General features: G+C 37.1%; 1 protein-coding gene across 4 annotated transcripts in view; it reads left to right on the top strand.

Annotated features, from left to right (window-relative positions):
- Positions 1-2,605: 2,605 nt before the first annotated feature.
- The window catches only part of LOC131685913 (ras-related protein Rap1), a 63,746-nt gene continuing 39,027 nt past the window's right edge, over positions 2,606-27,324 (top strand). The window contains exons 1-2 of one of the 4 annotated variants that reach the window (XM_058969937.1): positions 2,606-2,882; positions 11,909-12,369. In XM_058969937.1, coding sequence (XP_058825920.1) covers positions 12,295-12,369 — 75 coding nt within the window. In that variant the 5' untranslated portion in view covers positions 2,606-2,882; positions 11,909-12,294. Of the gene's footprint in view, positions 3,279-11,908; positions 12,370-27,324 lie in introns of all 4 variants that reach the window. The other 3 variants (XM_058969936.1, XM_058969935.1, XM_058969934.1) reach the window with 3 other exon arrangements.

The following is a 27,324-nucleotide window of genomic DNA, read 5'->3' as shown; positions in this document are numbered from 1 at the left end:
ATTCGGATAGTACTCAAAAAGTAGACTTTACAGTTCTTAGTGATCTTTCAAGCTGCTGAAGTTTTCAGGAAGTTTGATAGCTGCTTAAACCGCTATATAACATCTTACGGTTGAAAAAATTACTTGAAAGGAGATGTTTTACCAATCTTAGGGACCATCCATAAATGACGTAGCATTATATGGGGGAGGGGGGAGTTTTATATTTTGTGATGATGTGTGACGACAGGGGGGTAGGGGGTCATGTCATGCTACGTAGTTTTTTTTAAAGGGGAATAGGGGTTGACCTGATGTCAAAACAAACTTACCCGTTTCATCTAACTAACATCGTTTTTGATTTTTTTTAAATTTTTTACGGGGACAACGAGGGGGTGAGGGTTACCGTCAAGCTACGTAATTATCAGGGGGGGTATATAGAATTTTGTGACGAAATGCTACGATGGGGGAGGGGGGTGTTAAAAATCGCTCAAAAAATGCTACGTCATTTATGGATCATCTCTTATAGGAACTCTTGATTGATTAGGAGCACTCAGCATAAGCTACGATTATGGTTAGCGAATGCTTACCAACGACATTGTTAGCAAAATCCCTCTGTCAGAACGATCGATTTTTATCATCCACCCTACAATATGGAAACAAACATTTACTTGCCATACTTTGCTTTGCCTTGCAAATGTCCACTGAGAAGCCCAAAAAATTGTTTCAAAATCGTTCAACGCGGGTCCAACGATGGTCGTCTGTTGAACGATTATTTGGACGTCGTCCAACGTTTAGTCCAACGAACGTCCTTCATTTGACGATTTTGAAATCAACCATTCTTATGGGTGATGTGAGAAGAAATCCGAATATACGCCGCATTCGTCCTACCGTTACATGATTTTTACTCTTTGGTTATTTTAGTTGTTCTAGTTGTGTCCAAAATAATTTGGTACTAATTTTTTACGACATATTTTGGACACTATTTTATACTTCTAAGTAAAACTTTTCAAACGCTTAAAATGCATAGACCAACAAAGCCTGACAAAATTATTAGACCACTGGAAAAGTATTAAATTGTGCACTACAGCAAGATTCCGTTTTTGACATGCTCCATTTTTGGCAACAAAAAAGTTCCGTTTTTGGCAACAAATGGGTTCCGGTTTTGGCAACATTAATTTTGTTCATAGTAAATCTTTTGAAAAATGCTCAATAATCATTTTGTAGTAATAATGGATATCGCTTTTGACTTTATTTCCAAACATAGGAGTCATATTCACTATATTTAATGGAGGCGGGCATAACGAATAAAGTTAAATTTGTTGATTTTTTCTATTATTTCATTCCATTTCACATATTCTTATATAATTAATATTCTTGTGACATTTGTGATGTCACAAATTGAAAATAAAAGCTTTTAAGGTAAGGTTCCATTTTTGGCACGGTTCCAGTTTTGGCAACTGAAAAAAACAATATTGTTGCCAAAAACGGAATCCTACTGTACTTTGAAAAAACTTTACTGCTACTGATTCGCCTTGGCAGCCGTGTTATGAATCGTTTTCGATGACGCTGTGAATTTTGATAAATTCGAAGCATGTAGATACGAGCTAATAATGCTGAGACCTAACAATGCTGAGACCTGTAACTGCCATCAAACCAAACGAATTTAGGAAAATTGGAAGTAAAGGAGACAAATATATTAAAAGGGTGCAAAATTTGTAGGGGTTCAAATTCGGTTGGTTACCCTACATAAGACATATACCTTTCATTCAAAACATCATAACTAACAAATGTAATCAAACTGAGTTTATTATATTAAATCCAATCTATGGATTGATTCTTAATCGTCTACAAATTATAAACTAACTCTTTACATGATCATTGACTCTTAAATTGAAATGTCACGTAATAATTTTTATCAATTATTTCTACCACATTTCAGGAAAAAAGTATGATATGTTTATACCATCGTGCAATCAGTAAACGCAGAGGTATTAGTAGAATGAATAGCCTTCTATGTGCATTAAATTGTTGTATAAATATAAAAATGGCATCGAAATTTTTACATGCAATTTCCTCCGTTTGACATATGTTAGATATGACAGATGGATACGGCTAGCTCGAGTCTTTTTTTTTAAATCGCATAATCAGTGTTGTGTAGTAAGGGCCGATTTCTTCACCTTCAGCTAACGCTTAAGCCAGACTGAGAAACATAAATCATAGTTAGCATACTTTCTATTACAGTCTCTTTTTTTCTGCTGTGATTTTTATGCATTTTCATGCATGTACTTCTAGTAAGCATTCAATGAGTGGATAGACCGAATATGTCCAATGGATAAAACTTACAGCAGAAGAAACGAGATAGAAAAGTATGCTATCGATGCATAAATAAAATTCTACGTGCAGGTTTAAACGTACTGGTCAACCTGGTTTAAAAATTAAGCAAGGGTGAAGAAATTGGCCCTCAGTGCCTTATGAAATGTTGACGTCGCATTCGTCCCTCGTTTTTAGCTCATCGTCAACTGGTCTAAAAAATCATCGAACCAAAGAAATCGCAATGGTGTGGGATAAACATCGCAAACGTTAACCTCACGCACACAGTTTTTGTGCGAAGGCTGGAACGAGGCATGTGATAACAGCATATAATTAAGAAGAAGCAACAGACGGCATATCCGCACGCAAGGAAGACTGGCACACACTAAACTTGGTTCGACAGTGGCAAGAATGCGAGATAAATAGTCCCATTTGAGCGAGCAGTGTAGCAAGTGAAGGCCCTCTGGTGTGTGATTGTGTGCGTGCGATCGAGTCATCGACGTCGCGGCGAAAAGTCAACTTTTTTTTTCAGCAACGCAGCCCACAGTCGTGAATAACGAGCGAGCGAGGAGTGCTAACAACATTATTCCGCCGCGGTAGGCATAGTTTTTTAGCAAACATTCAGGCATTCGTTTCGTTGAAGCGCCTTCCGTTTCGTACGTCTACTGTTCGCGAGCAAGATTTCGGTGGAAGACGCGTCCCGAAGGATCCTGTGCCGCCGAGGAATAAACGGAAAGGATCGCGTCTACCCTGCCTTGGTGACTGCCAGTGTACGTGTGTGTGGTACGGGAAAATATCTTCCGATAACGAGAGGAAAGTTTTAGCCTCCGGTGGATGATTGTTCATGTGCTTTTTCCACTAAGTTTTCTTGTGTAGTAAAGTGCTGGTTCCACATTGTGATCTATTTTTTATGTGTGCAAATTCCATTCAGATAAAGAACCGGAATTGTTGCTATTTTTTGTAGCTGCTGAAGCGCTTCTCATTCGGCTCATGTAAGTTCCATCGGGAAGAAAACGTAGAAGATAGTGGCGAAGGCGAACAAAAAAAACGCTGGGAAAAGTATGCCGTAAAGTGCGAGAATGTGCATATTTCAAAGTATTAGTGCTAATAACAAGAACAGAACGCCAAGGAATAGATCAGCGAGCATACGGAGGATGACGAAAACGAAGGAAAAAAGTGACTTGGTGTTTCTTTGACAGGAAGTTTCTAAAAGGGCAAAAGCAAAAAAGGCTGGCTGGTTTTTGACACGATCGATGGATTAGTCATAGCGGAGGCAACCACAAAGAAGGAAACGTCAGAAAGTTATCGTTATTTGGTGGTGGATAGAAGCTGCAGCGTTGCCAGATTGTGTTGTTTGGTTGAATTGACAAAATTTACACTAAGTCTTTTTGTGATTCGCTTGTCTTTCAAAATGTTACTGATGCCACTAGAAAGGTTATTCTGAATAGGTTAAAATTTCGACTCAGCCGTATTTCTCCGAAAAATTCATTAGTAACAATAACTGCTATAAAAAATACGAGCTACTACCATATTCGACTTTGCGCAGATTTAGGGTTGCCACCTCTGGAGAGGCTTTGACCCGAAGATTTTTACTGACCTGGGGGTGGTTTATTTTGAGTGGAACTAGACGAAAATTAGAATCAAAGCGATTGCTCGACATTTTAGAGCACTTTAATCGTTTTTATTATAACGTTAAAGTAAAGCTGTAATTTTTTCACGTTTGGTTTTGTCGGTTTAATCTGGTGTAGTATTTTACTTCCCCGACTGTGCCAAGAACACAAAAGCATCAGCTACTCTCGCTGCGGAGGATAAGTCGAACGAGCATTGCTCTCCTCCATAACTAACAGGAAAAGGAGAGCAAATGAGGCAGGGTTGTGCCATCACATGGGAAGCACTGTGTGGTGTCGGTTATTCATCACTAAAGGTCGCAAAAACGGGGCAAAACTCGCCTCCCTAGCCAACAGTTAAGGGTCGCTGCAGGAGTAGCAACAACACGGGAAGAACTCGTTTGATGTTGACCTAGTCAATTGGATTATAACAAATCTGACATACCTTGGTGCAACTGGTGATAAGCACCACTAACAGTAAAGTGACTTGGTAAAATTGCAGCAAAACAACTTGTTTACACTAGTTTGAGCCACTTAGTTGGAGGCTACATTTTAATTGAATATAGCAAAATATTACTTTCCTTAATTTGTAATAAATTTAATTTGTTTTTCATTTTCGTTGCTTTGGAAAATAAATCAGCAATATTTAGCGAACTCATCTTTGCCACACTGAAACAAAGGGTCAGTCGAGAAAATTAAATCTGTATCAGATTAATAATTAACATAGACTTTAAATATTTTGTAAAGAATCAATTCAAAAAAAATGAAATTGTGCTTCTTCCCACAAAACCTAAAGAAATTGATGTAAAACCTGGAAGCCCTGAGATCACTCCCGAAAACGGAAGTCTCGGGGTCAAACCCGGAGGGGTGGCAACCCTACGCAGATTTGTGAATCATGTATTGCTGATTTCGTTTCGAAGACAACAACGCTTTTTTATGAAATTGTTGCTTCATGGACCTGAGTCGACAGGTTATCGTAAAGTTGTTAATAAACAATTACAAAATTCAGACAAATTCACTGGAAAACATTTTCGATATTGCTTGCCCAAAATACAGTAAAAACACAACGGGCGAGACTGTATTTTTCTTTGTTTAAAGTTTCGCCGTCTACGCTCTATACGTATCAGAGCGATATTTTGTTTCGCGCAGGGGTAATATTTTGATGACTCATGTTGTAACCTATTGCAAACAGTAACAATGATCGCAAATTAAAAAAAAACCCGTCCGAAATCAACAGCGCAAAATGGGAGTTATTGTAAAAAACATAAGGGCAATACATACTTCAATGGTGATATATGGAACCAAAAATTCCTGGTTCGCGGTGACAGTTACTTTTTTTCACTTTGTGGGACGGGACGGGTAAATACCAGAAATTAAGTCTCTCCATAAAATTTTGGTCAAGTCTCCCCAACATTAGTTCTTGCGTTCTATATTGTGCAAATTTTAGTAGTAACTATTCCAATTTTCCGATTTATGTTAATAAATGTTATGAAAATTATCCCGATGTTGAATGATTCTTCGCGATTGCACCTTGTTGTCATCAGCCAAGGTGATGCTCATATATATTTGGCATTAACGCCTTCATGCTCATGTTTTTTTGTTTTTTTTTGTATTATTTTCTATTTGATTATATTGTTTTGTTTGCATTACATTTCTAATTTAGTATATTGGGTGATCAGCCACAAGTTGCGACTTTTCATCTCTATGGTTTACATGATTCAGTTAATTATTATTAAGATATAATATGCTTTCGCAGTTAAGTATTTTTATTTTTCAGTAGGATGTTTAAAACCTACTTGTCTTGTGAATAAGGAGTTAAACAAATCTTATAAACTAACTTATAAACTATTAAGAGAGCTAATCGTTGCAATTGAAGATTGCGACGATTTTTGTCGGAAGTTGCTTATAATACTGTTCGTCATAATTTCTAATGTTTCTATGTTTGCGAGTCTGTGCAACTCATTTGTAATAAACCAGGGAGGACGCTTCAAAATCATTTTCAGAATTTTATTCTGAATCTTTTGAAGCGTTTTCTTCCTAGTAGCACAACAACTTGCCCAGATTGGCACTGCATATAGCATTGCCGGTCTTAATATTTGTTTATAAATTAATAATTTGTTGTTTAGGCAGACCCTAGAATTTTTATTTATGAGAGGGTATAAACATTTTAGATATTTGTTGCATTTTGTTTGGATTCGTTCAATGTTTTCCTTAAAAGTGTGTTTTTTTATCGTAAATCAAACCCAAGTATTAAACTTGATCTGACCACGTTAAATGCAGACCATTAAATTTAATAATACGGTTATTATTTGGTTCAAGAGAAGAAGCTCTTGGCTTATGCGGAAACACAATCAATTGTGTTTTTGCCGCACCAGTGGAAATTTTCCATTTTTTCAAGTAATCATTGAAAATATTCAAGCTTCGTTGCAGTCGATTGCAGATAATACGAAGACTCCTACCAGTGGCTGAGATGCTAGTATCATCACAGAAAAGTGACTTTGGATTTGGAAGATCAGAGGTAAAAATATTGTATAGGATTGGTGCGACGCTTGATCCTTGAGGGACGCCTGCTTTAACAGGTAGCTTATTAGATTTACAATTCCAATAAGAAACCTGTAGGGTACAATTAGCAAGACAATTTTTAATTATCTTTATTATGTAAATTGGAAAATTGAAATCCTACAGTTTGGCAATTAATCCTTTGTGCCAAACACTGTCGAAAGCTTTTCGATGTCTAGAAAAGCAACTCCAGTGGAATAACCCGCTGAGATATTTGCCTTTATCATGTTAGTTACGCTCACAAGTTGATGAGTAGTTGAATGTCCAATACGAAATCCAAACTCATCAGGAAGAAAAATAGGATTCTCATTGATATGTGACATCATTCTAGTTAGGATGATTTTTTCAAATAATTTACTAATAGAAGAGAGTAAACTAATTGGTCGATAGCTAGATGCTTCTGCTGGGTTTTTATCTGGCTTCGAAATATGAATAACCTTGGCATTTTTCCATCTTTCAGGGAAGTATGCTAATTGAAAACATTTGTTGAATATTTTGACCAAGTATCTCATGGTGATTTCGGGAAGGTTTTTAAGAAAAAATGTTGAAAATTCCATCATAACCTGGAGCTTTCATATGTTTTAACTTTTTCATGATGGATTTGATCTCATCATAGTTTGTTTCAACAATTTCGTCTAGAGACGATACTTGATTTGAAACATTTTTATATTTTTGTAAGACATCGGTTTCAATAGGACTCACAACGTTAAGATTAAAATTATGGACGCTTTCAAACTGCTGAGCAAGTTTTGGAGCTTTTTCTTCGTTCGTAAGAAGTATGTGGTCACCTTCCTTCAAAGCTGGAATTGATTTCTGAGGTTTCTTAAGAACCTTAAAAAGTTTCCAGAAAGGTTTAGAATTTGGCTTGATTTGTTCAACCTCTTTCGCGAAATTTTCATTTCTTAAGAGTGTGAATCTATGTTTAATTTCTTTTTGTAGATCCTGATAGATACATTTCATCAGGGATACCAGGCATATTTTTCAAATGTCTTCACATTTCATGAAAAAATGTCTTCATTTGTCTTCACCGACCAGGATTCTGAATCGGTTTTAGGTTTTGAGCCAGAATTCTGCCAGAAATCGGTCAGACAACCGAAACAAATTTGTATTCTTAATGAAAAATCCGTCTTCACAGCCTTTCAAATGTCTTCAAAATGAAGACATGTCTTCACATCTGGCATCGCTGCATTTCATAGCAGGATCACGAGAACGTTGATATTGACGTCTTCGAACATTCTTCAAGCGAATCAGAAGTTGAAGATCGTCGTCAATAATAGGAGCATTAATTTTTTTCTGTGTTGTTGGTACTGATAAATTTCTAGCATCAAGTATAGAATTACTTAAATTTTGTAATGCCGTATCAATGTCAGCTTTATTTTGTAAGTCAAGGTCATGATTAAAATTATTCTCAATATAAGTTTTGTACCTTTCCCAATTCGCTTTGTGATAATTGAACACTGGGCTAATGGGATTGGAAACAGCTTTTTGAGAAAGTGAAAAAGTTACTGGAAGATGATCAGAATCAAAGTCAGCATGTGTAATCAATTCGCTGCAAAGGTGACTTTGATCTGTCAAAACCAAATCAATTGTTGATGGATTCCTTACAGACGAATAGCACGTGGGACCATTCAGGAACAAAATTGAATAATAACCAGCAGAGCAATCGTTAAAAATTAGTTTACCATTGGAATTACTTTGAGCATTATTCCAGGCTCGGTGTTTGGCGTTAAAATCACCGATTATGAAGAATTTCGGCCGATTTCTTGTAAGTTTTTGTAAGTCTCCTTTCAAGAAATTAATTTGCTTGCCAGTGCACTGAGAAGGCAAATAGGCAAAATAAAAATGATTCCAAGATCAGTTTCAACTTCGATACCCAAACTCTCGATCACCTTGGTGTCAAGAGACGGCGTGACGGAATGTTTGATCCTGCGATTAACCGCTATTGCGATTCCTCCACCGAATCCAACAATTCGATCAAATCGATGAATAACAAAATTAGAGTTACTCTTCAATTTAATATTTGGTTTTAAAAAAGTTTCGGTCGCAACGGCGATATGCACGTTATGTATCCTCAAGAAGTTAAAAAAATCGTCTTCGCACGTTTTTAATGAACGAGCATTCCAATTTAATAAATCTAAATGATTCTTTAAAGTCATCGTTAAACTTTAATTTCATTATAATCTTGTTAGCAAATTCCCAACCCGCTTGAAAAGCTTCAAACATAGAGGTAGAATTTAACATGGCAATCATCATAGGTAACATAGAGTCTTGCAGGTATTTTATTTTTTCTTCCGTTACGCTACCTAGATCCATTGGACCAAAGGAAGCGTTGGGTGCAAATGAGTTTGTAGGCGTGGTAACGGTAGGCGTTATTTTGGCCTTGTTACCTGCTACTGAAGCATAAGATGACACACCATTGTAGGATGGTGTGACGGAGGTAGAAGTTGTGAATCTATTTTGAATCGGATTAACACGTTTGAACGTGTTTTCTTGAAGTGTACCTGAAGAAGTAGGTACATTTTTATTTGTTGTTTTTGTTGTCTAGAACGAGAATATATAATTTTTTCTCGAACAGGACAACCCCAGAAATTCGATTTATGATTTTCGCTACAATTAGCGCGTTTGAAACTTTTTGTGTTTTTTTTCACCGGACAAATATCTTTCGTGTGCGATTTATCACCACAGATCATACATTTGGAATCCAAATGACAATTTTTTGTGCCGTGCCCAAAGCCTTGGCATCTACGACACTGGGTCAGATTTTGAATTGAATCGCACGTGGAATATAAAACGTGCTTTTTCAAATTATTAACCTCATTACGGTTAAATGAATTAAATAAAGCTTCTGGACAATTCCAGAGCATACTGGCGTGTTATCGCCGCTAGCCTTTCCCTTCATAAGAATAACTTGCGAAGGAGAAAAGCCAAGTAAATTTTTCAATTCGCTGGATATTTCATCCAAACTTTGACCTTGTGGTAGCCCTTTCAAGACAGCCTTGAATGGTCTATCTGTCTTGAAATCATATGAATGAAATTTATATAACTTCTCTGTAAGATACTGGAGTAGTCGTTTGTTTGCGCTGTAACTCGACATTCTCCTCTTTCGCCAATCTGAAAAGAGACTTTCACGTCTGGAAGGAACGTCGAAAGCTCAGTTCGAAAGGCTTTGAAGTCGGAGATCATCACTGTTATAGGCGGAGGTGATTGCGTTTTCTTCTCATTGGCATTATGCACAATGCGAGGAAATTTAGAAATTTCATCAGCTTCACATTCGGATAAAACATCGAATGAGTTGCTGCAGTCAATTGAATTTTCGGGTTTAGCTTTAATTTTTGGCATACGACCTTTCTGGGAGGACCCAGGTATGTTGAAAGAATTAAATATTTCTTTAGGCTAAATTTTTCTTGAAAAATGTTTTAGTCTTGAGAAAGACTGATCGAGCGAAAATATAGGTAGCTTTGAGAAAGACTGTTGCTGTTGAAAAACTCTAGGTAAACCAGGAGCTATCAAGATTTGTGACCGGTTCGAACGAAGGTTCAAGCAGGGATGCCACATTGAAATCTGTGTTTCGATCAAAAATATCTTTTTACCATCTGTGATAACTGAAACAGGAAAAAATCTGTGATAAATTTCCGAAAAATCTGTGAAAAATCACAATACTTTCAAAAAATCTGAAATTTTCATCAAAATGCCAAAAATCAAAATTCCATCTGTGAAAAAGAATCTGTGATCAAAAATTGGGGAAAAAATCTGTGACATTACAGAAATTTTTTTGAATATGGTAACCCTGGGTTAAAGCCGGTATGACATGTTGTTTGTAAACAACAACGTTCATAAACAGCTACAACTTTTGGTTCTGGCAATATTGCAATTAGACTGATAGGATTCCGATTGAGCAGTGCTGCCAAAGACCGTTTATGTTGACGACGAAAAAATTAAATTTTGATGCACCATCTTCGTAATTATGCAATATTATTGGAAACTGATGGAACCTATTAATTTAGACTGTCTTCGACTACGATTTTCACACAATTGGTCAATTGTAAATATTCTAGAAGAATTGTGGCATATTTCACCCTAAGGAGAAAAATTGGGTAAACACCAAAATGTCTCACCAGGACGAAAATTTTTGGTAAAACCAGTCTTTGCACTTGAAGGGCGCAAAGGGGTAAAAATAAAGCGGTTTCTAGCACTGCGAGGGAAGCATCTAGCTTTATGACGGGTTTCCCTATTACACCATTTTCAAGTAGGTATAATTTTGGAACCTTATACGCACTAGATAAAAGTTGGGCAAAAAGGGTTAAAATTATGGAAATTTTGAATCAACTCTCTAATAATCTCTTGCTAAATTTGAAAATCGAACATCACATCAGTTTGTCTGTGGCTTTATATTGATGAAACGAAATCTGAACTATTTTTCTATTAGTTTGCTCTAAAAAATAAAAAAAATACTAAGATATTATCTTACAGCAAAACAGTTCCTGTTGATGTTGGTTTGGATAAGCTTCTTTTGTGGGTACATGACCGTCTACTGTTGACTAAGCAAGATATCCAGATGCGATTTCAAACCTAAACATTCAACATAAAGCTGAAGAATAATTACGCTGTATTTGGTTTGCATTCGAAACAGCCGGAGGATCGAACATAACCCTTAAAGGCATACTGTGTCATTTGGAAGCATACCGAATTTTGTGATACAAAACCCCAACAAGAGGTACAGATCGTATTCTTCCCGAAAAACGAGTACCGAGAAAAAATGAAATTCATCATTTAAGGGATAAACAAGACGACCCAAATTAAGCTACGGCGGCTACAGATATTATTGATGATATTGATTCCTATTGGTTCTGGCTCATCAGCCCGCATTAATGTAATTACCGGCGAACAGTTCGACCCTTCATGCTGGTACTTATAAGCTTGCGCGACTAGTAGTATTTTGTGCCCTACATTCATCACCTACATCTGCTCTCATAGTTGTACGATGAATCATCGTTAGCGATTGAGTTGGGAAAAAAATACACTCAGCATCAAATGCAATCCACATCAGCTCCGTTGATAATGAATAATGCTCTAGCGCAGTATATATTGTGTACTAGTCGTGATTCAAATTGATAACGAAGCCTTTCCCCGAGTTTTTTTTCCTCTTTTCCTAGTAGCTCATTATATCAATGAACTGTTCGAGCTAATAGAATCAATCAATTCCGCAATTCCGACCAGCAGCGACCAAGGTCATCCAGTGTATGTGGCCCCCGCAAATGACATATCGAACGGAACAGAGCCAGCAGCCGGTGTCTATCAGCAATTGAAATATGTTTTTCTTCGTTTTCGTCATCGCGGCACCTACACCCACAACTTCCGAACCACGTCAATCCCGACTCGTTCAGGATAAACAGATACGGCCAGCGAAACATTCCCAGCTTGTGTATTATTAATTCTTGTTTTTCTCATCTCTCCAGAAGTCCCAAGAAGCAATATCATACACCGTAATTAGTGCAAATAGAAAAGTTACATACGCCCAATACAAAAAAGAAAAGTTGTGCAAAAGGTGAGAAATTCATGTGAATAACAGCCTCACAAAAGCCTGAAGGATCCACGTAAAGCGTACCTGGTTTCCATTCGCGCACCAAGGCTGGAGTTCTTTGGTTCTAGCCTAGCAAGTGTGTGTAGGCGTAGTGACGAAAGATTAATTTGTTTGAAAGGTGAAACCCTACTCACTCACCGAAAACCCACGGGGAGCAGCAGCGATCGCTTTTTAGTAAAGTGCCCAGTAAACTGAATTTGTGGCTGGTGGTTAGACAGAACAAAATACTTGAACAACAGCAACAACTATTCGGTGTGCACAATGCGTGAGTACAAAATCGTCGTGCTCGGCAGCGGAGGTGTGGGCAAATCCGCCCTGACAGTTCAATTCGTTCAGGTAAGTTGAGTTTGATTATATTGTTTTAGGTTGGGTGGGATAAAGCTATTGAGTATTGGATAGCCATTTCGAAGTATGATAGAGGAGAGGCGCCATTGTATTGCTGTGTGGGTTTTTATTGCTAAACAATTTTGTAGGGCTAACATTTAAACAATTGGTCGCTGGAATTGAGATGCCACGAAGACTCTTCTTGTACCTGTCGGATCAGTTTGATAAAAGTTAATTTGATTTTGCGAGAGAATTTACGAGTTTAAATATTTACAAGTCATTAATAAATGAGTCTTATGGCAAGCAGAAATCGACCTTCATTAGTCTGTACACGTTAGTCCACAGCAATTGAGCTAAAAATATATTTATTATACACCGTACAGATACCTTTTAAAACTATAGATTTCTTATTAATAACTTATATCTATGCTTGAAAATGTTAAAAGCAAACATTGAAGAAGCTTCGTTAAATCTGCGGCAACATCTTTCCACTAGATCATTTTGTACATATGAAGTACGGTGTCAGAGTGGAGTTACGAAGAACACGGCCACTTTGAACGGCATGGTATGGTGCCAACACTTGCACAGCATACTCCAGAACACTTCTGATCAGGGCACAGTAAGGTGCTTTTAGTGCGTAGAAATTATCGAAGTCCGCCGTGTTCCGCTTTAAGGAGCCCAGCATTCCGAAAGCCTTAGCAGTGATATGGTCGGAAAAGCTCAACTTCCTATCGAAGAGCACTCCCAAGTCACGGATCGAGTCGACGCTTTCAATTGTTCTTCCTTTTAGGCTGTATTCATAACGTCCTGGAGTAAGCAAGCATCCGAAACCAATTACTTTGCATTTATTAACGCTGACTTCCATTCCATTAAGCGTGCACCACTCTTGAATAGTACAGATATCTTATTGAAGCACTACGGCATCAAGTGCCGAAGCGATAGTTCGGAAGATTTTGAGATCGCCCGCATATAGCAATTACCCAGACTGCCCAGATGACTGCCTTGCGGGACACCTGTGGGTCCATAACTAATTTAGTGAAAATTGGTTCAGTCATCACCGAAGTGGTTTTAGTTCTGGATTATGCCTGAAATCCAGGACTTTCGATATAATCGATAGTGGATAACATATTCCCAGAATCTCTGATTCGTTTTCAGTGATCCAGGCCTGAAAAACAAAGTAATTTTATGTTCATTTCAATAGATTTACAACCTATGAGGTATTACGATTGCACCGGTTTATATGAGAAATTCCTATGTGACTGCAATAACCAACCTTCCTATGACTCTGGAACCAAAAGCCAGAACTAAACACATTAGCTTAGGAACTTCGCCAATTCCCCGGGATATCAAGAACAGTCATAGGTGGCCAATCTGGCCAAAGATACTTTAATTGGTCATTAGTGATCTAGACCTGCAAATTCAAGCAATGTTGAGTATGTATTACATCATTCGGACATCATAGTGTTACCAGTTTAAATGGAAATTTGCTGTGTGATCGCACTTTCAACCCGTAACGGCAGAACCGGAAGTCCGATGAACTAAAATAGTAGCTTATGGGATGTGCGTAAAATGTGCTTATGGGAAGCGTTATACCGTTCATTTGAAACTAAGTTTGTGGAAATCGGTTAAGCCATCTCTGAGAAAATTGAGTCCCATAATTTAACACTCACATACACTTATTCGAATGGTATATGACACTCGGACCTCCGAGACTCTGTTGGAAGGCCGATTTTTGGAGTGATTGCTTAGACTTCATATGAGAAACGCAAAATGGGTACCGGAAATTTTAAGTGTGATCGCACTTTTCAACGCATTATTCTGGGAACGTAATTTCCATCCAAAAGACACTCGACAACAATTAGTAAGAAACCAATGTTGTTTAATTCAAGCACTTAGCCAAGGTATTTCCGGTTTATATGGGAGTTTGATGTGCGACCACACTCTTCCACCCCTAACTCCGGAACCATAACTCCAATCAAAATAAAATTGAATAGCAGGCTATGGCAATGTTAGATCAGTAATTTGAGTATAACTCTGTTGAAATCGGCTCAGAAATCTCTGAGAAAACATCTGTCGCATGCATACACACGAACTGATTCGAATATATGAGAATAGACCCAGCGGGTATCGATTAATTAATCGGTTTTCAGAGCGATTGCATAGTCCTTCTTCATATGATAAAGGCAAAACAGACAAATGGTTCAACATTTTTCTGTAGACAAGTCCTTGTGCTAATTATCTGATTCCGCATCCAACGATATTCTAATCGCCAAAATCGATCCAAAAATGGCGAAGTTATTCACTTTTTCCCAAATTAGGAATCGCCAACAACGGCTCTTCAGAGGTTTTTGTGGCATTCCTACTACGATCAGCGTTGCACCACATCGTTTATTTCGAAGAAACAATTTTACTTGAATTACTGATCCAAGGTATCTAATAAAGATAATACAGTGAGTGATAAGTATCAACATAAAATACAAATTTGGTAGCTTTCTTTTACGACATTCTGATTGGGTATACAGTCACAGTAACTAGCCCTCAACACCAGTGGACTGTCAACAGTCAGTCCACGACAGGAAAAAGAAGATAAAGACATTCTGATCGAGTAACTCTGCAAAAAAGATAAAATCCGATTATTCCACAATTGCACATTATCAAATTATTATGTAGAACTGGCATATATGATAGAAAAGTAGGTAATCCTTCCGCTGTTCAATTTGTGCATTCGTTTTGATTCATTCGGCAAGTTCGGATAGGATAAATTAAGGTACGATTAATTTGCCGAAGTACGTGGATCATACATTACCGGTCAGCATAGCATAATAAAATTCTAAAAGAAAGCAATTGTCGTTTATGGTAAATTGACATCATGTGCTGGTATTTAGACAATTTGTGTATCAAAAATATTATCGGTCAATTTATACACTTTGTAATCATCCATACATACTTACTCATTACTTACACTTCGGTAATCAGATAAATGTTTCAGCTCCTATAAATTTACAAACGTTGTCTTAACCCTCGATCCTAGCAGCCTAGATTCATGTTTTCAGATGGACAAATAAAAAATTAATGCTCATATTCACTAGACAACACGTTCCATGGCGACGTGACCGTGAGCTCTACTCATATGGAGAAGCTCACTCTCTTCTAGTATCTGAACCATGCGCTAAAATTAAGTATCACTTACACGGTCCATGCAATTATTCAAAAACACGCGAATATGCGAATGACCACACGGTTATGAAAAATAATGTACATACGCAAAGTTAAATACACGCTAGCACACGCGACAAAAAACGTTAACATGCAAACGCTCGAGCCCTTCACGATCATTCACGCACACCCGCGCCCGCGATCTCGCAAACAAGATTAGACCCCGGTGGCTGAGTGAACGCTTTAGCACTTATAAATTTACAAACGTGGTCTCAGAAGTGAACCTCCAAACGCCCATGTTCGCGCTATCATGAATCGCTTACGGAAGTCCCTATCCTCGGCACTAGTAGCATAGGTCCAATGCGTTTTCAGGTGTACGAAACAAAAAAACTACGTTCATATCCACTAGACAACACATTCCATGGCGACATGACCGGGAACTCTAGCGATATGGGGTAACTCACTCCCTGTCAGAATCTGAACCGTACATCGAAATACTAAATATTATCCAAGAACACATGCGAATGTGTGAATGGTCACACGATTGTAATATCGATTCGTATGTGACGTACGAATGCTTTAGCCCTTCGCGATCGTCCACGCACACCTATGCCCGTGATCACGTAAACTTTATAACATCTCGGTAATAAGGTGAACGTTGTAGTGCTTACAAAGTTACGAACGCTGTCTCAAACGCGAACTCACAAACACCCGTGTTTGTGCGACAATGTATCGGTCACGTCCGGAAATATTTACCCTCCGTCCTAGAAACTTAGTTCCATACATTCAGTTAGACCAACACGTGGCGGCATGACTGGGAACACTAGTGATATGGAAGAAGTCACTTTCTTCTAGTTTCTGAACCGTACACTGAAATAGCAAGTAAAGGCGCTTTAACCTAGGCTTATTAGCCAGTGCAAGGTGTAAATACCTCTGTCCTATCCCAAAGGACCAAAGGAGTGGCATTAACCTTCTTAGCCAAGTCACTCCCAACGATTTATTATATCACCTTTAAACTGAAACGGTCGGTACGGTTGTCCTCGTTTCTTCCTCCTTTAAGATTCAAAATAACCCGTTAATTATATTATTATTAATTTGATTAATTATGATTAATTTGATTGCCGTCTAATTTTTAAATATCTCCAAACCCAACTCTGCACAGTAGGCCTGGCCGTTTTAATATTTGCGACATATGAAAATATGCTTCAAATATTAATATTGACAAGAAAAACACTACAGAATAACTTTAGTGTTTTCCAGGATGCTTTTCAATACTGGCTGTGTAAGGGTTAGAATAGAATAGAATAGTATCTGAACCGTGCACTGAAAATGAAGTATCCGATTCACGGACCGCGCGATCATCCAGGAACACACGCGTATGTGCGAAAGGCACACGGTCATAAAACAGCATTTGTACACGCGAAGTTACATACACGATATCACACGCGACATACAAACGCACACGCGATCGAATACGTTAACGTACAAATGCTCGAGTCCTTCGCGATGATACACGCGATCGCGAAGTTCATACGCCCGCCCATATTTGAACCGTACAATGAATATCATATTCAGAATCACGGCTTGGCCTTAAGATTCAAAGAACTTTCGGTGAGCGTCTACACGAATTGAGCGCTTGATAGTATGCGTTGGAAAAACTGCGTTCAACTTTGTCACTGTTTCATCCATATAAAGCATTTATTAAACTCTAAAAGAGGAAAATCAGTCGACTTATTAGATTATTACGATTCAAATCATGCAAAATAGTTGGTAGAAAAACAATTGGCCGGGTGGAACGGTGCTTTTGAAAAAGTGGCGGTGATTTTTCGTCACACCACCACACGCAACACAACTGCGTAGTGAAAAAACCACAGCAGCTTTTTCAAAAACACCATTCAACCAAACCGATGGTTTTTCCAGCAGCAATTTTGCATGATTTGAGTCGTGATGATCTAAAAAATCGACTGATATTTTTCTCTTAGAGTTTTGAAAAGGTTTAAAAGAATAATCCGGTGGCAAAGCTGAACACAATTTTTCCTACGCATACTACCAAGCGTTCAATTCTAACACATGCTCAAAATAGGTAACTTGAGCCTTAAGTAGTGTTTCAGTGCGCTACGTTGCCTGTCTTGTTTGCAATTGTAGTGAGTGATCCTGACGGGGAGCTCTTCCGAGAACCTACCTCTATAGCTCTAGTAGGACAACTCTAAAAAATGAAAAAAAAAAACAAGAATTATAAACTTGTTTATTCCGCTCTGGATGTCTCTACTCTGCTAGTTAGTTGCAACATATTTAAATTTTTCAATCGAATAAGCAGCCGAGGAGAGGAATTTCACAAGGTTAGGGTAAATTTATAAGAGGAGCAGAGAACGTCAGTTGTGGAGGATCATATCTAACAATTTCCACTACATTAAACAAGCAAAGTGGTGTTATAACATGATCATTCAGTCTTGCGTAATAATCATTAATACACACTAGAACTGGAATAATAACAAGTAGAATAGTTGCAGGGTAATAGTATTCGTAAACATTACGGTTATCAGCGCTCTCAGATTTACTTAATAGTCGAGGGACTCTCTTCAGATCTAGGAGTCCCAAGACGAAATCAGAAAGCAGACAGAAATCATTGCGAAGCTTTAATTGCATTATGTATGATACATTGGACTAGGGTATAGATCGCGATCGGCTTAAGACCTTAAGAGACTCGATACACGGAAAGAATAAGTTGTGGCTTTATTTGAGTGTGTTAAAATACTCTTATCTTGTGCTCTTACTACCCATTTTTCTCAAACGATTATAGATATCAGACTAGCTCACAGTTTTAGTAATACTCCCACGGCCGACCGTTTGGAGTTAAGATTTTTGTAGTTTAGGAAAAAAGTAAATGACTCAAGAGTTATTTATGCAGAGTTTAAACACCAGGAAAATAAGACTAAATATCTTCTTGCTTTGAGCATTTGTATACAGGGTGTTTGATTCATGATTAAGAGTCTCTCGAGGGGTGATTTACTGTCATATTTGGAGTAAAAAATCGTTCTACACATGCCATCAAATCTCAACCGTTACAGAGTTATTGAACTTTTTGTGTAAAAAAACTTGTTTATCATGAAACACCTCTAACTCAAAAAGTATACCTCGTATTTTAAATCTTTTAGTTCCTTTGGAAAGGTGAGAAAAATTTCTATTGAATGGTGTCCTCATATCTCTCAGTTAATTAGTTTTAATTGCCTTTTAGTTGTAAAGTAGTTAAAAGTTAGTGTTTTTGATGAAGTTTTTGCTAATTTTCTCAAAATAATGAATTATGATTATAGCAATATCTATTATCCAAAAGTTGGGTTTTAGGACGATTCATAATTTGTTCCTCAACATAATATTCTTATCTCTTCTCGTTTCCTTGTAATTTCACTTCTAAACTTTTCCTGTAATTGACTTGCATGTTCTTAAAAGACTCTAATCTAAGAAAAATATGCTTTACATCGCCATTACCAGGGCTTCATTGGAAAGCTGAGAAAATTTCCTTTCGATGTATGATATCTTTCAGTTAAGTGTACTAAATGACTTTTTATTAGTAAAATAACTCAAATTTTGCGTTTTTTGGAGAGTTTTGAAATTATTCTAATTATTAATCAACTAAATTTATCGTCACTATTGTTCATTTGGTGCCCCTTAATATTCTCTACAGCTCGTTATTTGACACTTTATCCCTATCGCTTTTCATTTCGCTGCAATTTAATAGTTAACACAGCATGACCTCATCACAAATGTAGTGTGTTTGAAATCGTTGGTTTTGCATATGAAACGAGAAGGTAAAAAGGAGTTTACTTCGAAACTAAAAGAGATAATTGAATGGAGTCAAAGGAAGAATTGTAGAACTTGCTAAGATGCATTAATTTCATGATAATAATGGTGAAGTTTATTATTCACTATTTTAAGAAAATAACGAAAATGCTAATAATAACACAAACTTTGAACTAATTAACTTCTAAAAGAATACTAAATTCACTTAACTGAAAGGTATTAATACATTTTTCTCTGCAAAATTTTCCTGGCTTTCGAATAAAAATAAGAAAAGGTACAATAAGTGCCATACTTTTTCAATAAGAGCTAGTATTAGTGAATATGAGATAAAAATATCTAAGTTCAATAACCCAAACACATGAAAACAAGACAAGATAAGTGTGTCCTGTCAAAGAACAAATTATACAACTCTTCAAGACTAACAATTTGAATTATTAAAAGGGCGATGTTAACTATTAAGATTTTCGCGAAGTGAACGAAAAATCGATCAAAATTGTTAAATTTAAAACAAATTACTGTGAAAAGATTACTTAACCTCATTAGCTGAAACATTTGAGGGCATTTTTCAGTTGAAAATTTTCTCACCTATTCAATGGATCTAAAAGATTTGAAATACTAAGTTTTAAACCACAAAAAGTTCAATAATTTAGTAAGGTTGAGATTTCATGGTATGTGTAGAACGATTTTTTTTCTCCAAATATGACAGTCAATCATTCATCGAGAGATTCTTAACCATGAACCAAACACCCTGTATATGTAAATAAACCATCCAACTGCATAAAACATTCATTTCGCGGTCACGTTGCCTGCTTGTAGCGAATTCTAGATATATAAAGGGCGAACACGAAATTATTGCGACACATTCAACAGGGCATAACTTTTTTACCATTGGGTAAAAATCAACCAAATTTTGCACACTTTCTCACTGATTTGTATTGTTTACATGCTGTCAAACTCGAACTCGTGTTTTTCGATTCAACGAAAATGGAGGTGAACCAACGCGAGTCGAGAGAACAAATTCTTTCCAAACACCTGGAATTTCCTGACCTGTCGCACCGGCAGTTGGGAAAATTGTTGAACATTCACCATTCAACCGTCTCCAGAGTGTTGAAGCGGTTCCAGGAGCGGTTGACGTTGGACTACGGCAAAGGAGCTGCAAGAAAACCGGGGCCGGAGAACAAAAAGACAGAGGGAAAGGTGAAGCGGATTAAAGCAAATCCCAACGTCTCAAGCCGTGATTTAGCTAAAAAGATAGGCATGTCGCAGAGCTACGTCCAGAATGCCAAGAAGAGAGCTGTACTACATACATACAAGGTACAGAACTTCCCAAGCCGCGATGAGCGGCAACAATCGACAGCTAAAACTCGGGCACGGAAGCTCTACGAGAAGATGCTGACAAAATATGGCTGCTGTGTGATGGACGACGAAACGTATATAAAAGCCTATTTTAAGCAAATTCCGGGGTTGGAGCTTTTCACCGGCAAGAGCAAGTTCTATGTGGACGACAAATTTAAGAAGAAGAAAATGTCGAAGTGCGCCTCCAAATATCTCATTTGGCAGGCCATCTGCTCTTGCGGACTGAGGAGTGAGCCTTTCGTGACAAAAAGTACAGTAAATGGCGAGATCTACAAATCTGAGTGCCTCGAGAAGCGCCTTTTACCGTTCTTGCAGCAGCACGACGAAGCTTCGCTATTTTGGTCAGATTTGGCATCATGCCACTATTCTAAAAGTGTCCTGGAGTGGTATGAGGCCAATTCTGTCCATTTTGTTCCAAAGGACATGAATCCGCCAAACTGTCCGGAGCTGCGCCCGGTGGAGCAGTACTGGGCAATGATGAAGCGGGAAATTCGGAAGAGCAAGAAGACAGTCAAAGACGATAAGGACATGTTAAGAAAATGGAAAAAAACTGAGAAACTGGTACCGGAAGACACTGAAAAGACTTTGATGAAGGGCATCAAGCGAAAATGTGTTCAATTTTACACTCAATGCTCCATCGATTAACTTTTCTTTTGATTTTTGAAGTAAATATATGTATAAAACTACCCTAAAATTTCGGTTTGATTTTAAACATTATAAGAAAATTGGCATGACATTTTCGGTGTCGCAATAATTTTGTGTACGCCCTTTACCTATTCTTCAATCTAACTCCGTAATACCTATGGAAGCATCGCTGAGTCGGTGGCCTTCCTCAAGTAGGTATTACATCAACATTTCTTATCCTAAGTATCGGGGAAGATGGTCGTGGCCGGCAATGACAAGTCTCGTACTATTGGTTGACAGAACTCAAAAGAGATAAAGTTCATACCCGATGATTTATCTCACAAGCACCAATAGGCAACATAATAATCGTAAGTATGCAATCTACGAATAGCACTGAGCTTCGCAATGCAACACAATGCAACCATTAATTTCAAAATTATCAACAAACGATAAATCTATCATAAATTCTCGGCAGCTTGCTGCCTAGAGCATTTAACACATGATATCTCTTCTGAGAGTTTTATAGATCATATCACTTATCAAGGTGAATCCTGATTTGTGTAATTCTTTAACCCATCCTATTGAAAAAAAACTCCTCGTGGCGATGTAGAGTATATACGGTCTCCATAACGTTTGTTACACTAACATTCCTTTCCTTCCCCGATGACTTAAGGAACGTGGCCGGCGCCGTTATTGGCATTGTAGAATATAGAACCCTCGATACGTTCTATACTTTGAAATGCTCCATCGAGGATGGAAGGCCCCATTCATTGATTCCCTATGCATTTCGCTTGTTCTTATTAATCAAGGAGTAGTAGGATAAACCGAGGAGAGTTGAGACAGAAGAGTTCAAACAACGCTTATTGCTAGTGAAACCTTGACGCTAGAAATCTAGTCTAAGTACTTTTGTCTTACATCTTTCATATTTGTTAACCATCCTGAAGTCGCGCTTATGGCCCAATGAACGAGCAGCCGCTGGTGCCCTAAGACGATTTCGCTAGATTTTCAGAGCAGCGTGTACTCAGTGCACTAGCGCGACTGCCGGAAGGTTAAACATAAGTATTTATTCAAACTCACGAACTAGACATTGACATAGAAATAGACATTGTTTGAAGATGATGGATGATTTGAAATAATCAGCGTTACCAGAGTAAGCTTGTGAGGAATGATCCTAGGATAGGAGCCCCAGGAAAGTAGACCAATAGATACTGAAGTTCGCTGAAGAACAACTAATGTGGGTTAGGTCCGAAAATTCAAAAAAAAAATATAGCAGGACATCCTCTGGTCAAATGGGTCAAAGGTGTGTAATGGTTGGATTTGATGAGAAACGATCGATTCAAACTTTAGAAAATTCTGGACGGTTTTGGTTGAGGATTGTTTCTCTTGGTACGAGGTTGGTCCAATTTGCCGGATCAAAGGTATTGTGAGCAACATTATTATGCAGAGATCTTTAAAGATGCCATACTTCCATAAGCTGAGTGATACATGTCTGAAGTTTCAGTTTATGTAAGATAATGCCGTGGTTCTGAAGAGACGAAATCGAAACTCAAACACATAGGATAATTATAGTTAGGATGTGTGCCTCTTCTGCATTAATACAGCTTTAAACAAATTTTCTCCTTAGGAAGTGATATAATAGGAAATAATGGAAGGAATAAATAGGAAATAATGAATTTTATATAAGGTGGTCTAATTGTTTCGTCCGACACTGTATGCGTGAAGGTGTTTATTAGAGTGACAAGAATAAATGACCACTATCGGCCTTCCCCTGAATCGATTCCTAGTCCCACCAGGAGTACTTGCTCCAAATTTGAAGCAAATCTGACAAGTCTAGCTACCGTACCAACGTGTCTGAAGTTTGTGTGGAATTTTTCGACAATTTACAAGGAGAAAAACCATTAGATCGCATTTTCGCCGCTAGCTGGCACTGTATGCATCGTATTATCACTGCACAGTGGCCCAAAATTCAAATTTAGCAGGAATTTTAACTTTTTGCTAAAATTAAATGACTTAGCCTTACAACATGTTTGGCAAATTTGTTGTACTTTGCAAGGCTCTTCTTTTTGTTTAAACCGATGCTAGAGTGGTTCTAAATTTAGCAATATTTAAAAGAGAACTTTTTAACGGTTTGAGATAGAGCTTTACTGTCTTCGATGAAGTTGTAGAGCAACACATTTTAGACAAATTTGCTGAACACATGCAAGCCTTAGCTTTTATATTTTCCATAGCACGAGAAATTCAAATGTAAGCTTCAAGGTGTTCCTTAAAAACGGCTTTATTTCTATAACATTTGAAGTTTTTATTTTACGCTAAAGTACCCTTTGGACAACTTGAAGATTATTTTAAGGCGAATAATTTTCTTTAAAATACCAACTATTTAACTTTTTTCGTTTTAATGTTATAAGAACTTTTTTATAAAAAATATAACTTTTTCAAAGAGAATTATCTTCGATTTGGGCACTGAACATTAAATACTGTTGCTTTCATATGAAATAGCATGCTCTGTAGTATGGATCACCAAAAAATGGCAAATACGATTTTTTTTTATATCTTGCAATATTAACTCAAAAAATAGTTTATTTTTAGTAAAAATTATATGTAACTTTCTAACGAGCGAAGCTAGACGTTCAATATATTAAGAAAAATTGTTCTCCTTCAAAATATCTGAAAGTATTTCTAAAGTGATCTTAATGAAAAATCAAAACTGCAAAAGTTATACAAAGAAAACCATTTTTTAAGAAACACCCCAATTTTTTTTTGGTGAATTTCTTGTAAAATGAAAAGTACACGAAATAGAGTTTCGGTGTCTTCGACAAAGTTTTTTAAAATTTCATTTTCTTCAATTTTCTGGAAGACAGCGAAACTCTATCTGGAATCATTACAAAGTTAATCTGCTGATTTAAAAAAAATTAGAACCACCATACCCACTATTTAAAATAATAGGAAAATATTGTAAAGTGCAATATTTTATCATGAAAACGAAACTACATTTTTTATATTGTTCACCGTGAAAGTAATTTAAACATACTACAAAGAGTCAATTCATGAAAAACCAAACTTTTAATATAACTTTTTCAGTTTTCATTTTTTTCCAACAGATGTTTTTCAGAATTTTTGAAGACGAACATTTTCTTCTTACTCTAGCTTTTATTTTTTAGAAGATATAAGCACCTAATATTTCAAAAAAAGATTTATTTAAATCAATTTTATGAAATTTTAAAAAATATCGTGTTCGCCATTTTTGCTCAATTATAACTCTAACCATGACCTTATTTATAGTTCAAGTAGAATTATCTTTTATTTGACCCAAATGAGTGATATTGTTATTCCACACAACCCCATTTTTGGCGAAAAAGTGATCATAACTTTTCAACGGAAATAGCTAGATATATGGTGTCATGAAACAAATTATTCGCCTTGAAACAATCTTAAAGTTGTCTGAAGACTACTTCAGTTTTAAATTAATACAGCAAAAGTTATTGAAATAAAACTGTTTTTCGAAGAAACACCCTGAGCTTCGACTTTAAATTTATTATAAAATAAAAAAGTATGACAGATAGAGCTTACATGTCTTCAGCAAACTTTTTCAAAATTTGTCGTTCTACAACTTCGCTGTAGGTCGTTTGGCTCTAGCTAGAATGATTAAAAAGTTAATTTTTTGATCTTGGTAAAATTAGAACCACCCTGACTGTTGTTTTAACAAAAAGAGGGAGCTCACAAACTACGAAACCTTCTCCAAAGACTTAATAAGGCTAAGTTGTTTAGTTTTAGTAAAATCTCAAAATCCCTGCTAAATTTGCATTCTGGACCACTGTGCACTGTATGCGATAAAAAGAAATAAGAAAGATAATTTAATTGTCTACAACATTGTCAAAAACTGCTAGTCAATCCGGCTGTGTTGAAACAAGTTATTAAGCTTTTAACGAAGTGATGTCTGAGTCAGTTTTGCAGGGGCCTAGCAGTAGCAGTGCATGGTTTTGTATTAGTACTCGATTCGAACGAACTATACATTTTTGTGAAATAATGGTTAGGTTTAGCCAAATAGCATGTTCAGAAGAATTATAGTAAATAATACGTGTCATGTTTTGGTTAGAACATTTTAGTTCCACATGTTACCGCATAGAGGGCGCCAACACTAACTTTTCAACGGAAAGAGATAGAAATTAGGTGTCTTCTTCAAAGTTGTAGAGCAGGTATTTTTCAGTAATTCTTCCGAACATCCCGATATCCTACCTCTCTTTTATGAAATGTTTCTTACCAACGCATAACTCGTATCATGTACTACGATTCCTCTGAACATACTATTCAGTATTTTACAAAAACTGAAACAGACATCACTTCGTTAAAAGCTTAATAACTTCTTTCATCAAAGCCGGATTGACTAGCAGTCTTCGACAAAGTTGTTGACAACTAAATTATCATTCTTATTTTCACTTACAATGAAAATACGATGCACAGTACCACCTAGCTGCGAAAATGCAAACTAGTGGGTTTTCTCCATGTAAATTGGCGAAAAATTCCACACAAACTTCAGACACGTTGGTCCGGTAGCTAGACTTGTCCGATTTCCTTCAAATTTGGTACAAGTACTCCTGGTGGGACTAGGAATCGACTCAGGGGTGGGCCGATTGAGTTTCCAAAATATCATTATTTTTCTGGGTTGTCTAGTGCTCATAGACAATTCAATTACATTAAATAACTTTTACTTCGCATTTTACGGGTAATTTAAAAAAAACATGTGGTACGATACTTTAACGTCAGCTGCATTGGAAAAGATAAAAAAACTACACATGGCTTAATGCCCCTATTTAGTTCAACGTATGCGATGAACTGAACTACTGAATATAAAACGCACGTCCAAGTATTGCAAGAAACAACACCCCGCTGCTGCTGCAAGTATCGCTGCTTGACGATATATCCCATTTTTCTCGCTCCATTTGTTGTCCCCAGCGCACTTTCGTCTGGTTACGATAGTGATGTGACGGTCTGACCGTGTCAGGTTCTGTGTCAGCTAGTCGAGCACAACAATTCTCCGGAAAATGTAAATCAAGTCTGTAGCGAGTGAGTGGCTGGCGGGGCGCGCATACATAGGTATAGGATATGTTCTGCTAAAGCTAACCCGTTGACATGGTGCAGTTGTATGTACGTGTATGCTTCGACGAACAGATGTGTTCCCATGCTCTGCTCCTATCCAGGACCATTATTGAGGCACAGCGGCGAGGGGATGACGAATGAACAAGGCGCAAGTAATATGCCATCTCGATGACAGATTCTGTTTTTTTTGCAATAGGAAAATCTGTTAGTTTGTGGACGGTTAATTTCCACTGTGTTGAGTAGCTTATCACAGTTTACATTGCTATCACGAGTACGTGGAAGTTCGCAATAACGGAGCTACTTACCTTGAGGCAATCGAAATGTCAATATAAAAATAGGTGACTTTTATCATGTGAAAGCTGATATCTCGAGTTCCATCTCTCCTTAAAGCTAAGCACGTGTGTTTGCTTCCAAATTTTCAGAAAAAGACGACTTCTTTTGCTTTAAATTCAAGCTTCAATGCGGGACAATGCCAACATAGATGGAGTCTATCATCAAATCGAGTTGTTATGATACCTACCATGCATGAGTTGAGTATACGACCACGCTGAATTCTTCCATAAACAGAGGTGGAAAATACTCGCATCATTGAACTACAAATACTAATGGATGTGGGTGTTGTAGAAAGAGTGCAATACCGTTCAGTGTCTTTTTGCGGACTGTTTGAAGTTTAAATTTCTATTTACATGGTAGGAGTAACTTCATCTTTTTCGCAAAGTTTAATATTTTGAATTTAATTAATTTAATTAGTATCTAAGAAAGTAGTTATGGAATATGAAAATAAACACATTTAATTCCAATGTTCTAGGGCTAATTTCAAACTAAATTGCGCACAAAAGTGTATTTTAGATATTCAAAATACACTTTTGTGCGGAATTTAGCTTGAAGTTAGTCCTAGAACATTGGAATCAAATGTGTTTATTTTCATATTCCTTCACT

This window comes from Topomyia yanbarensis, chromosome 2 (genome assembly GCF_030247195.1).
Source record: "Topomyia yanbarensis strain Yona2022 chromosome 2, ASM3024719v1, whole genome shotgun sequence".
NCBI classification, from domain to species: domain Eukaryota; kingdom Metazoa; phylum Arthropoda; class Insecta; order Diptera; family Culicidae; genus Topomyia; species Topomyia yanbarensis.
This window is presented reverse-complemented; position numbering and strand designations above follow the sequence as displayed.